The following is a 13,790-nucleotide window of genomic DNA, read 5'->3' as shown; positions in this document are numbered from 1 at the left end:
AAAAAATGTACACTCAATCATTTTTATTTTATTTAATCATAGTGATTAAGGAGTAACATTGAAACAGAGTAATATGCCCCACCAATATTAGGCAACTATACAGAAAAACCTACAATTGCTTAAATAGGTAAACCACACCAATGACGAGAGAATAGTCAGATGAAGTGATAATTGACACAGACATGCTGGTGTAGCAAGAAGATCAGCATGCCATGAACCAAGAGGTTGTGAGTTCAAATTCCAGGTGAGAACATGTTGAATAATAATTACTGTATAAATGCACAATGTATGTATTTCAAATATGTATGTGGAAAACATTGCATGTTTAAAGCACTGTGTGTAACTAGCTCCACGGTGTTTTGTTTAGGTAAAAATAACCATTTCTAGTTGAATGAACATATGTGGCTAAATGTGAACTAGCGGATTCAGTGCCTCCCCACTACAGACCCACCATGAACTTTCTGGTTCAAATCCTCCACCTCAACAACATATTTGTTTTACCCAAATATCACATTTACCAACCTTTGCCGACAGATTTTCATTTTTAAATCACAAGAGATGATCTCTAAACTAATATTTCAGATGGGAGTGATGTGCTTGACTTTAAAGTTCAAACATTCCTATGATTTTATTTTCAGTTTTATTTCCCCCCTGTGCTCACTCAGTCTATTTAGACTATTTTGGCAGTGGAGGAAAAGTACCCAATTGTCATACTTGAGTAAAAGTAAAAGATACTGTAAAAGAAAATTACTCAAGTAAAAGTGAAAGTCACCCATTAAAATACTACTTGAGTAAAAGTCTAAAAGTATTTGGTTTTAAATATACTTAAGTATCAAAGTAAATGTAATTGCTAAAATATGCTTAAGTATCAAAAGTAAAAGTATACATAATTTTAAATTCCTTATATTAAGCAAAGCAGATGGCCACATTTTCTAGTTTTTTATTTATTTACAGATAGCCAGTTGCACACTCCAACACTGACATCATTTACAAACGAAGCATGTGTTCAGTGAGTCCGCAAGATCAGAGGCAGTAAGGATTACCAGGGATGTTCTCTTGATAATTGTGTGAATTAGACCATTTTCCTGTCCTGCTAAGCAATCAAAATGTAACGAGTACTTTTGGGTGTCAGGGAAAATGTATGGAGTAAAAAGTACATCATTTTCTTTAGGAATGTAGTGAAGTAAAAGTTGTCCAAAATATAGACAGTAAAGTAAAGTACAGATACCCAAACTACTTAAGTAGTACTTTAAAGTATTTTTACTTAAGTACTTTACACCACTGTATATTGGACTCACATATTTTCTACTATTCCAAAAACAAGGTATGATGGCATTTACTGTAGTTCTCTAGGTTATTCGCTCGCTGTGATTTTTATAGTTTTGCAGTTGTTCACATCCCCTGCTGGGGTATTATTTTCACAAATGATGTTAGAAGGAACTGAAATGCTTCTGTGCACTTAGAGTTTATGTGAATGTTTTGAAGAACACTTTATTCTATTCTATTGAAACATATCAGTAAGATCTCCCTGGATTCTGAATTTCTTTCATTTATTTACCACCATGTCTCATGTTTGGGATGTGTCTATTTTTTTCTCTTTTAGAACTCAGAACTGGTTTATCATCCGGTGAAGTCCTTCAATATTCTGGATCTGGATGATAGTGACGGAGCAGACCTCCACTCCCACCTGAAGCTCATGTGGAACACTCTCAGGGATAAAGTGAAGACCAACTGGTTTCTCTATAAGTCCATTACAGGGAATCAGTCTCCACAGGTGACTGACTACCAGAGACAATACAGTATTTTTTCTGTGTGCGCTGTCTTCTGTCTATTTGTAGTTATCTGCATGGGCTGGGTTAATTATCCACAATATAGCTCATTGTGTTTTGTGTGTGTTATTTCTGCCATCATGTTAGAGTTTGCTGTTTGTTTGTCTCTTCCAGTTAAGATGGGCAGACATTGCCCTGCAGAACTTCCTGGGGGCAGGACCAGTGGTGGGGGTGGAGCCTCCTGGGATGATGCATAAACTCCGTGACAGTGTGGGCGGAGTCACCAGGTCCTCACCACCTCAGAAAAGGACACAGCTATTGCATGATGTCGCCGTGGACGTCCGAGAGATGCCCCTTACGGATCTTCTCCGAACCAGCAGAGCACCGGCACGCAGGGCAGACCATGGGCAGGGGCAGAGCAGGGGCACCGGCCAGTGAGGGCAAGTTGAAACAGCATCTCTCAGCCCTGGTCCAACAGCGACTGTAATGAGAACTATGGGATCTGTGTGTTTACATTTGCCTAAATGTGAGAGCGAGAGAGAGACATTTTCTACATAGCCTTAAAGAGGAGGATGAGGTTTGTGCATAAAATGCATTCTCACACTTTTACACAAAAAAAAGTTTTTGTTTAGAAAATAAATAATTCTGCACAATTCTCAATAACCACCTCCTATTTTGACTCGCTGCCAAAGTTGTAAAGGTTTATGAAAGTTACATTTGTGTTTTTGTTTTTACTTCATGGAAGTGTGAATTCAGCTCAGGAAATGAATTACATTCTCATTAACTGACTGTGTCATTCCTCATTGGGTTGGACAAACAACAAATTACATTTCAGCTGTCTAATTTCTCCCTGTCCTCCACTGATCTCAAATAACCACATGATAATCCAGATAATAGCAATTTGAGCGCTCTCAACCTTTTATCAATTCATAAAAAATTAACACTGACAAAGAAACAAATAATTGGTTGGCTCATGTCCTCAATGTTTTCAGGACCCAAATGTACCCTTGTAATGGAGGGACACGGTTTTATAGGTACTCATATAAGACAATACAATCACACATTGGGCATAGAGGAGTGAGATACATTGTTTTATTAAGGTGAGGTCTAAGACAACCATCTACACACTTGACAACAGTAACGTGAAGGTAAGCCTGTTTGATTTAAACAAGAGTATCAAAACATTTATCAAAACCCCAAAAATATGATCAAAAAGTTTATTTCCCAAGATGTGGTTTGTGAACATAAGATCTTTCTCCCAGTTTACCATGGTACTGCTGTGAAGTACATCTACCGTATTGACACGGCTATATTGATGTTTCAATTAGAATAGCGTTACATAGCGCAGCAGCATGGTAACACAGCATCACCAACCATCTGCTCTGACTCCACGTCTGACGAACGAGGCACGTGGGGCTAATCGAGCCGCACATGAGCGATGGGACCGCGAGATCTCGCACACACGCATGCACGCACACACACACTTACGAAGATATACCCTCACTCTCTCACACATACAGACACGCACACATAGATACATGGACACACTCTGGTCTGTCTCACACACACGTTTCTATGCAGAGAAAGAAGGGAGGGAACAGAAGGGAGGCTCCTCACCCTCTAGTTTAGACACCCGATTAACCTCGGATTCCATCTCTCCCTTTCCTTTTCGTTTTGATAGGATCAACTAACAGGGTAATAATGCATTGACAGGGAAGAGAGAATCATACCAGATGTGTGTGGAGAATTCTTCAAAAGTGCATCCAACAAAAGATTTGAAAAGGAAATGCTCTGTGCCAGGCTGGCGTGCTGGGAGGGTATGAAATAATACAGGGCATTATGCTTGGCATTACTGTCTGCCAACCCTAGAATCAAAGACATGGTTGTGTGGATTACCTCCCTAATCTGTTGATGCTTTTGAGGAGCGATGCAGGTGTATATGTGCCAGGTTTTTTTGTGTGTGTGTGTGTTTTCGGGAGAAGTGTTAGGTTGTAAATCTGCGTTAAATGCTTTCTGGGGAATAAGACATGATGAAATAGGGCCAAGAGATCTCACTGGAAGCGTGGCACGCTTTATTTTAAAACGGCATGCTGTTGAGATAGTTGTAATACCGCTGCCAATGTGGAGGAGGAGAAGGTAGGCATATACACCACTTGTTGACTTATTTGACTGTTATGGTAGGAGGAAACTACAACTTCTGAACTACTAGGCTACAATTTAGCAACTAACAATACCTACTAACACTTTTTTTTTTTTTTACAACCAATGCTAAAAATACCTCTGTTTCAAAAGGTCAAATGAACAAAATCGCCAATGGCACTAACCGAGAACTACATCCACAGCACTAGGACCAACCCATCTTATTGTCGGGGGTAGTTAGTCTACAGATCAGCTCATCAGTGGACTTCCAGACAAGTATACATTGGGTAATCCTCCCTTTTTCTCTTCACTGGGGTGGTCTCATCCAGGTTTAAAGAGGGACAGAATCCACCTCCCACCACAATAGGGTCGAACCACTGGGGCTCTGCTTGCTGAGGGGTGCAGCTTTAAGCAGGCCTTTGAGGGGCCTAATTGCATTGGAATACAGGAGCCTGAGAGCTTGGCTCTGATCACACCGACATGTGGAGGGCTCACTCCCCAGCACCTCCAGAGCCATACTTTGCCAAACCCTTCACAATACACACAATTAATACTCTCCATGCTCTCCCTCTCCCTACTCTACCGCTCTTTCTCTTTTGGTCACTCCTTTCTTTCTGTCTTTCGTTCTCTCCCTCTCGCTCTCTCACTCGTATGCACACACATACACACTATTAATTCTCACGCAACCTGTCAATCCAACTTCCTTTGATACATACACCAATTACAGCATGGACTATATGTAAGAGCTGTAGGGGGGGAAAAAATGGGTCAACTTAATACACATCAATGCTTACACAAGTAGCCTATACCACTAGTTGAATAATGGTCCGGTATGTAATTACCTGGCAAAAAGCTAGTAAGTATATGCAGTTAATTCATCTCTATATGGTGACATAACCTGACCACTGAAAGGTAGCAGCGGTCCAACGCAGTGTGATATTGGTCTGGATATAGCTACGGTTTTCAAGGACATGCTTCAGTGGTTTTACATATCAGACTACCTGTAGGCCTAGATGTTCAATTATGACTGTGTCTAGTCTAAATCCTTCTATTCATTTCTAACCTATTGCATGAGAATTATAAGCATAATATTTCATCCAGTTCAGTACAATTGGAGGAGGGGACAGGAAGTGGTCACAGGCATGTCCTGAATGTTAATATGGTAATGTCACATCTACATAATGCAAAGTGAGGGATTCCTCTATGAGGCCTACAGGTCTGTCTTCATCCTACTTACTATAAATTGGGGTTTTCCAGTGACAAAGAAAAAGAATACCTACCAATATGTTTTTTTTCCCCGGATGACCATTTGTGAGATTGCTTGCTGAAAGAGGGAGATAGTAGGCTAGATCAAGTGAGATTATGGGTCTTCCTGGTTTAAAGAGCGGTTGTGTGCATTAATAGGCCTACTCTCTAAACGTGAATCAATGGAGTGTGTATGAAACAATTGAAGATTTTCAAAACATCATATCTTTAACTAACTCGTCATTAGATTTTTCATTACATGAACAATTTATGAAATGTAATTATTTTCCCCCACAGCATTTGAACACAAACGAGTTCTTGTGAAAAATTCGCAGAGGGATACGAGTTGATGTATGGGGAGACAGTTACCTAATTAGACCGTTAAAAATTGAAACTTTACAGCATGCGGGTCATATAATTACTGTTAATTTAACGCTCAGATTCTCCATCGTTAATTTTTATTCCCTTAAATGTTTGGCAGTAGCTCTTAGAGCACAGGAATAGATTCTACTGTATGGGAAAGCACACTGGCCCCTCCAAATGAATTACCACGGACCCCGCAGTCCAAATAACAAGACTCGCATCATTTATGCGTTGTTAAGCCATGTAATTGAACGACCCATAGTTTGCATATTACACCATTAAAATAATGTGCTTTGCATTTCTCCCAACACGACTATTTAAGCCTGTGTGGCGATGTGGTAATTCCTTGAATTACAGCCCTAATTACCACAAATGTTCTTTTGATTTGGACGGTTTCAGTGTTACGCCACAATGATGATATAAAACAAATGAATTAGTAAACCATGCCTTGAAACTTTTGTGTTTGGACTTGAATCCTTCCCTATTTGCACTGTGTGATATGTACAGTCTATTTGATCATGTTCATATTAATATATTAATAAGGATTATTTGCTGTGACATGTCAAGAGAATACTCAGGTCAAACTACTGGTGTAATCTGTGGATAATGCCATTCGGTCAACCCGGATTGTTAATCTGCACTCTTAGGAAAAATAGGTTCTGGATAAAACCGAAAAGGTTTTTCTATGCTTGCTTCATATATGGCATCCCTTAAGGTTCTATATAGAACCGAAATTGGTTCCATATAGAACCCTATATGGAGTCCAAGGGTTCTATATGGAACCAAGTTTGGTTAAGTGAAGAAGAACCTTAGAATCTAGAACCTTTAGTTGTGCCATATATGAAACAAGCAATATAAATAACCCTTTTTGGTTCTATCCAGAACCTTTTTTTGTGTATTGAACTAATCAGACAATTGATTACCATTAAACTGTTCCACGCTAAACGAAAGATTGTTTCGATTATCCAATAATGGTACTTATTTTAATAGGCCTATATGGCTTTATTATGTACATTGAAGGTTTGTTGAGCTTTTATAGGCTACCTTTTGATCGTTAGCTTTTTTAATATTCGATTGAATATTAAAAAATGATTTAATTCTATTTTAGTTTCCCCCCCAAAACAAATATTCATAATGTTTTTCCATACTTATGGTTGAACACGTTGTAGGCCTATTTGTTCTAGTGGTCAATTCCATGCTTCAAAATATTAACATATTTACTGGGGATATTTCAGAGGGTATTTGGCCTGCACCCTAGACCGATAGGTTAGGCTTCTATTAAAGAAGACTCAAGCGGGTAGTTTGACCTAATATTTGTGACGGAAAATTTGCTTGAATGATGCACAAAAGTTTGAGAATGGAGAAGTGGGGCCAGTTTTAACCCCTTATGTCGTTTGTAGGCCTATCATAACTACTCTATCAGGCACACACAGAAACTCTCTCACTCCTCTCTCCATCTCACTCCCTCCCTCTCATCCCTTCTCCTTCAACGTTCCCAATAACACCCACACCCTCCTTTTCTCCCTCCAGCCTTTGTCCCACCAGAGGGCCCCTTTAAATAGGCCTTTAGATATTCAAGAAGAGGGGGCGAAAGTAGCTGTGACGTGAGCTCTGTTGTTTCATTTACTCCTCTCTATGGCAACCAGCAGTGGTTCGACAAGAATGTCTCTCTTTGGACAATGTCCTATCCTATCCCTGAGCCGCACAGAGAGGAGAGAGAGAGAGGACGGCAGCTGTGGCGGGTTTGACACCTGCGCGCCACGCCACGGATCGAGGCATGATCTCACTAAGCCGCTTGTATGCACTTCTGTCCTTGACGCTTCACTGACTAAACATCAGCCAGTCGACTCCCACTCTTAACAAAGATTTTAGCCTTATATTGGCCTAAGTGCGAGAAAAAATGACTTTTTTATTACTGACTAGTAATTAGCTGGTTGATAAACTGAATCAGGTTATTTATATCTGGAGTTGGATTGAAAACCTACAGGACGGTAGCTCTCCAGGAACAGGTTTGGAGAGGCCTGTTGTAGACTATTAGGCCTACTACGCCTATAGGCCTTCAATCTCAAATCATACATGTAGGCTGTGACTAGGCCTATAGACACAGGGTTGGGTAGGTTACTTTCTAAATGTAACCCATTACAGTTACCTGTCCAAAATTGTAATCGGTAACATAACTTTTGGATTACCCAAACTCAGTAACAATCTGATTACTTTCAGTTACTTTCCCTTTCCCATCAAAAGCATTTGGTGTGTCATCATAGTGGTCTCTGACTTGTGGTCAGAGCTCGCTCCGGTGGAACAAACTTAACAGAAATGTGTCAAAAAGTATTTTTTCGCAAACATCCCTTCTACATTAAAAAAAACACAATAAGTAATAGCTTTTTTTAAAGTATCTATAATCTGATTACACTATTTTTGCTGTTACCATAACTGATTACAGTTAGTTTTTTGTAATCAGATTACATGAGGGTACATGTAATCAGATACTCCCCAACCCTGTATAGACAATATGTGTATAGGCCTACTTCAGACATAAAATATTGATTTCCTCATACTATTACATCATGTATTTATTACTTATTTTCCCTATATTTGAATCAATTAAGTAGCATATTGAAAGCTAATTGTCCAAAGATCATACTTTTAATGGGTTCGATTAGAAAAGTATACTTAGGCAGCACAACACGAGTCTTGCTTATATAACCGAATTCAGCACTGTCCTTAATGCGTTACGTTCACTTCTTAGCCACTGTGGAACGTTTGTTGAGTAGGCGCAATTTGATCGTGGTATGCAAACTTTGGCTAGAGTAGGCTAGTTAGGCCTACAGTTGAAAACACCTAAGCAGATGCAATGCTTATTCAAATATAAGAAATGTTGTCGCAAAAAAATTGTAAATTATGTTCCTGTCTCTGTTCCATAGGCCTTTTATGTATCTGCCTTGTGACGCACAACTTTTATAATCTCTTACCGTCATTGTTTGACATTGTTGTGGTAGTCCAACTTTGTTTTATTGTAGGCGTTTTATATTAGTGTAGTTCTCCATAATCCAAAAATGTTCAATTTGGTATTTACAAATTACATCAACGAATTTTTCAACTAAACCTAAACCACATAAAATAGTGCCCAAAAGAATATCTGAAAACTCGTACCATTTCAGACCCGATTTTCATAGGTCCGAGGTGGAAGCGTTTCACACACACACACACACACACACACACACACACACACACACACACACACACACACACACACACACACACACACACACACACACACACACACACACACACACACACACACACACACACACACACACACACACACACACACACAAAAGGAGTCCAAAACAACAATGACATCATAGCCAATGAACAGCGTGCCCATAGTTGTACATTATGCATTCCGGTTTTAAATGCATACTCCAACTATTAAACAGTCTATTATCACAAATGGCGTTTTTTTAATACAAGACTGCTATGTCTAGCTTCTGATGTAAACAATTTGAGTCATAAGTAACCTATTACTGAACGTTTTTATTTGAAGGATTACACCTTCATATGTTCATGGCGCCAAGACTAGTTTGATTCTGTTAAATGTTTATTGTACTTAGCCTTATATTTGTATTGTCATACAATGCATCCCAGTATTGTAGAGCATATGTAATGCAGAGAGAAATGGCGTTACATCGCCGACGTCGTATACAAACAGATCACGTAACACATGCACACGCAAAGTACTGTCAGTGGCGCAAAGCATGTATCTATACAGGTTCACAGTAAAACATGTTTTCATTCCGTGCATTTTTGGCAATAAAAAAATTATTAAGCACTACAATAATTCCCACAATGCAACCAGCACTGATCCTCGCAATAAGTCTCAGTTACTCTCACTAGGCTATTCAATATCAAGGAATCCATTTCATATCTCATAGTATAAGCCTAACAACACAATGAATACATAACACATGGAACTGCAACTATAGGCCTACTACCTCAAACAAAACTTTATCCTTGAAGAAAAAAAAGTTTTCACCACAAACACTGAACGATCAAAATATGAGAATGCCCACCCAATTATTATAAGTATTAATAACATTTCATGCCTGAAAAAGTAATGTAAATACAATAAATACTAACACAATTTACTCCAAATAAATAGACGAAGATCTATAACCGTATTCAACTGGAAATTTCACAAAAGCATTTGTAGCATGCGTCACTCGAAGGATCTGCAGTCATGATATTCATATATTGGTTTAAAACATGATCGTATTAATTTGAGTAAATTCCTTACAGTTCCATTTGAAATCTCGGCCAGTGCCTATCCGCTCTCCGTTTTCCACGCCGCACTCGGTCTCTCACGTTTCAGAGGTGCCGCAGCAGAACTCACAGTTCTCTAGAAAGAGGTAGTGTTTGTTGAGACTCTCTAACGTCCAATGAGTGGGCTGTTGCCAGTAGCAACCACGTCCATCAGCCATTTCTGTCCAATGAACAGCGGGACGAGGCGGAGTGCAGGTGCGCGCCGCTGTGTCCACTTGGCAGAGTGCCTGGGAGACGCCTGTGGCAAAACAGTAACTGTCAAATGCAAGGTTCCTTTAATAAGAGCGATCAGTCCGGCTCCGAGAGTCATGGCGACCACAGCGTCTAATCATTACAATATCCTCACCTCCAGCGCATCCATTGTGCACTCGGAGCCCGGGAGCATGCAGCAAGCATCGGCGTACAGGGACGCGCAGACCCTGTTGCAGAGTGACTACTCATTGCAGAGCAACAGTCACCCGCTCAGCCACGCGCACCAGTGGATAACGGCACTGTCGCACGGAGAGGGAGCTCCGTGGTCAACCAGTCCGCTCGGCGAGCAGGACATCAAACCCGCGGTACAGGGCACCAGAGACGAGATGCACAGTTCCAATAACCTGCAGCACCAGCACCAGCCACGACCGCCCCACCTGGTGCACCAGTCACATGGGAACCACCACGACGCCCGAGCGTGGAGAACTACCGCAGCCCACATACCCAGCATGGCAACATCCAATGGCCAGAGCCTTATTTATTCACAGCCCGGATTCGGCGTCAACGGCCTGATTCCAGGCAGCGGACAGGGAATGCACCACCACAACCTAAGAGATGCACACGAAGACCACCACAGCCCGCATCTCAGCGACCACGGCCACCAGGCATCCCAGCACCAGCAACAGAGTCACCACGACCATTCGGACGAGGACACACCGACCTCGGACGACTTGGAGCAGTTCGCCAAGCAGTTTAAGCAGCGGAGGATCAAGCTGGGCTTCACTCAGGCTGACGTCGGACTCGCCTTGGGAACGCTGTATGGAAATGTTTTTTCCCAAACCACTATTTGCAGGTTCGAGGCCCTGCAGCTCAGCTTCAAAAACATGTGTAAACTCAAGCCTTTGTTGAACAAGTGGTTGGAAGAAGCGGATTCCACCTCGGGCAGTCCAACCAGCTTGGACAAAATCGCTGCTCAAGGGAGGAAAAGGAAAAAACGGACCTCTATCGAGGTAAGCGTAAAAGGGGCGTTGGAGACCCATTTCTTGAAGTGTCCTAAACCCGCAGCGGCGGAAATTACTTCCCTGGCGGACGGTCTACAGCTGGAGAAAGAGGTGGTGAGGGTTTGGTTTTGTAACAGGAGACAGAAAGAGAAACGGATGACTCCTCCCGGTGGACCGCTTCCTGGAACCGAGGATGTGTATGGGGACACACCGCCACATCATGGAGTCCAAACACCGGTTCAATGAACAATAACGGACCACTATTAGACTTTTTTCTGATTTTATTTGTCTTGAAAATGATATATAATTCACTGGACTATGAGCGATAGTGGGTGTTTTTATGTATAATAGCCCAGCCTATGGCATGAGTAGGCTACTTACACTATCTGCATTGAATACCATTCAAACCCCGAATATCATTAGCGATGGAGTGGAAATTGTTTTCATCAAGAGCTAAGCGAACACATGTTCGAGGATATGCCTAGCACTGTGACTCAACGCAGTTTCAAGGTGTAGCCCTATTGTGAAAAAATATTTGGCGTAAAGGAAACTATCGTTAAAAACTAGCCTCGAGATTCTTAGCTAAAACGGTTTACATTCTCGCCTTTTCTAGTGTATTCAAAACACGGCGCTGCGTAATCATCATTGTTTTGTTCTGGACGTGTGGGTCCGACAAGAAAAGTCATGAGAGCTGCATTCGACAAAACATAGCCTAAGCGCCATTTCTCTGTCCCAGACAAGCAGCCGGGGTTGAGCAATGTGTGAGGGTTGATCATCCGTCAGTCAACTTCTTCCAGTTAGTTTTGACATTCAACATTGCTTTGAGGCGTTTAGGCAAATTATTATGGGCGAAAGCTTTATTATTTTGCCTGTTACCTATTATACCCCTATTATTATTGTTGTTGTTGTTGTTGTCAAGAGCAGTTCGAAGGACCTCCTTGAATAATTGATACCACATAAGTCGTATGGTTTTAATATTTCGTTTGGACGCACACAGGAGCACATCATCCTCCTTTCTCTCAATGATATCAGCAGGTGTGGATCAAAACACAAAAGGCTGCCAACACTGAGCTCCGCTCCACGCCACGCGGCCAGCAGCTAGCAGTCAGGTCACGGAAGGGCTACGTGGCGATGGAAACCTGGCACTTTTCTAGAGCAAGATATATCTCCCAAGTTTCACAGAACATTGTGATCAATTTTGTAAATATTGTATAACTAAAACAGTCACGGCTTAGTTCCTTCTCACTGGGGCACTTTTTTTCTTTCGGTGTTTTCCAAACAAAAACAGGTTTTAGCTGTTTATTTTTTTATTCCAAATGGTTTTGACACATTTTTAGGTTTCAATAGCCTACCTTGTATTTTTATTTAAAGTTATTTGTAGCTGAAATTATGTTGTTTGCAGTGTAATGTGTTTGAGACGCATTTTATGTTAAATTCAGAGGGATTTCATTGATGTGAAGTCAATTGGATTGGCAGAATTGACTTCACATGTGGTCCTGTCATTGGCTTTCAATAATGTCCAGCTGACATTATATTTTTGAATCAAATATATGCTTTAAGTAATTATGGTCTAATTGATTGGCAACTAAATAATGAATCAGCCCACAGATTGGCAAAAGAAGGCGATATGCTCGCTGAAATATATTTTATTTAAAAGATGTATAATTCCTTTACAAAAGGAAATAGATATTTAAGTGTTCTACATTTTATATCAACTTTTAAAAACAACGTAGACCTTTTGTCAAAAACAAGTCACCTGGCATCACATATCATGGAAATAATAATAAGAATAATATATTTTTATTATTTTATTATTTATCATAGGTGAGGATTTTATTTTATCCTTGCCATCTTTCTTTTGTTGTGGTTTCATTGCGATACGGGAATAATGATCAAATACTTTAATTTTATAATTTTGTTATTGAGATTGTAATTTATTCTATAATGACTTTTATAGATGACAAAGTACAATAGATATATAAATGGCATCGAAAAGGCTTATGGAATATAGGCTAGTCATAAAGGGGGAGAGATAGTATTTTTTATTTCAGCGGGATTGCCATAGACTATACCGTCAATGCTACGTGTATATACATGTTTTCTGATAACCATATGGCTTGTTCTCCGTAGCTTTGTTTCATTTTATGCAAATTATATCCAGGGACTTGTGTTCTTCTCATTTACTTTTCTTTTAAGAAAAAAAGTTAATGGTATTGATCGTATTTCTTCTGTAGCTTGAATTAATCGACCAAACTTACAATTCTCTGATAAACTGTGGGATGTACAAATTCGATGTTTTGTTTTTGTTTATTGTTTTTTCCCCCCCCCCCGCGTTTGTCACATTCACTTTGAATCGATCTGGATAAACCTGGGGGTTAAACACGCAGATGGTGATAGAAATATGTTTAGGTAATATTTCATCACTTGATATGACATGAACAAAGACTTGCACATTTTTAAATAATGGGGTTGATATTAAAAAGCTTTTTTCAATGTCGAGATCTAATGTATATTTATTTAAAGCATGGAACATGGTCTTTCTGGCTATTTCCCACCATCTTTTTTTATTGTGTTCTCATCAAAGGTCTTTTCGTGGTCGTCACGTCATGATGACGAATTTGGTTCATTTTGGGTTTTGCAAGGAGAGAGGTGTTGAATTGGTTAATATCATGTTGAAATTTAGAACAATAACAAGATTGAAATGTTTATCAGTTCATGGCGCATTGTATTATGCCAACCAAATGCTAAGACCTGATTA

The 13,790-nt window shown here is 40.1% G+C and overlaps 2 protein-coding genes across 2 annotated transcripts in view; both read left to right on the top strand.

Annotated features, from left to right (window-relative positions):
* LOC115177405 (neuroendocrine convertase 1) overlaps positions 1-2,555 on the top strand; it is a 60,957-nt gene extending 58,402 nt beyond the window's left edge. Inside the window, exons 9-10 of the mRNA XM_029738148.1 lie at positions 1,604-1,774; positions 1,944-2,555. Of these exons, the coding sequence (XP_029594008.1) occupies positions 1,604-1,774; positions 1,944-2,207 (435 nt within the window). The 3' untranslated portion in view covers positions 2,208-2,555. The remainder of the gene's footprint in view (positions 1-1,603; positions 1,775-1,943) is intronic.
* Positions 2,556-9,951: 7,396 nt separating this feature from the next.
* On the top strand, positions 9,952-13,525 carry pou3f2b (POU class 3 homeobox 2b). The gene has a single exon (XM_029738145.1). The coding sequence runs from the start codon at positions 9,956-9,958 to the stop codon at positions 11,276-11,278; it is 1,323 nt and encodes a 440-aa protein (XP_029594005.1). The 5' UTR covers positions 9,952-9,955; the 3' UTR covers positions 11,279-13,525.
* Positions 13,526-13,790: the final 265 nt, after the last annotated feature.

This window comes from Salmo trutta, chromosome 37 (genome assembly GCF_901001165.1).
Source record: "Salmo trutta chromosome 37, fSalTru1.1, whole genome shotgun sequence".
NCBI lineage: Eukaryota > Metazoa > Chordata > Actinopteri > Salmoniformes > Salmonidae > Salmo > Salmo trutta.
The sequence above is the reverse complement of the archived record's forward strand: the minus strand, read 5'-3'. Positions and strand labels throughout refer to the sequence as shown.

Bases quoted from the DNA above. Each gene is read 5' to 3' on its own strand.
- pou3f2b (XM_029738145.1), top strand. From the start codon at position 9,956: ATGAGTGGGCTGTTGCCAGTAGCAACCACGTCCATCAGCCATTTCTGT.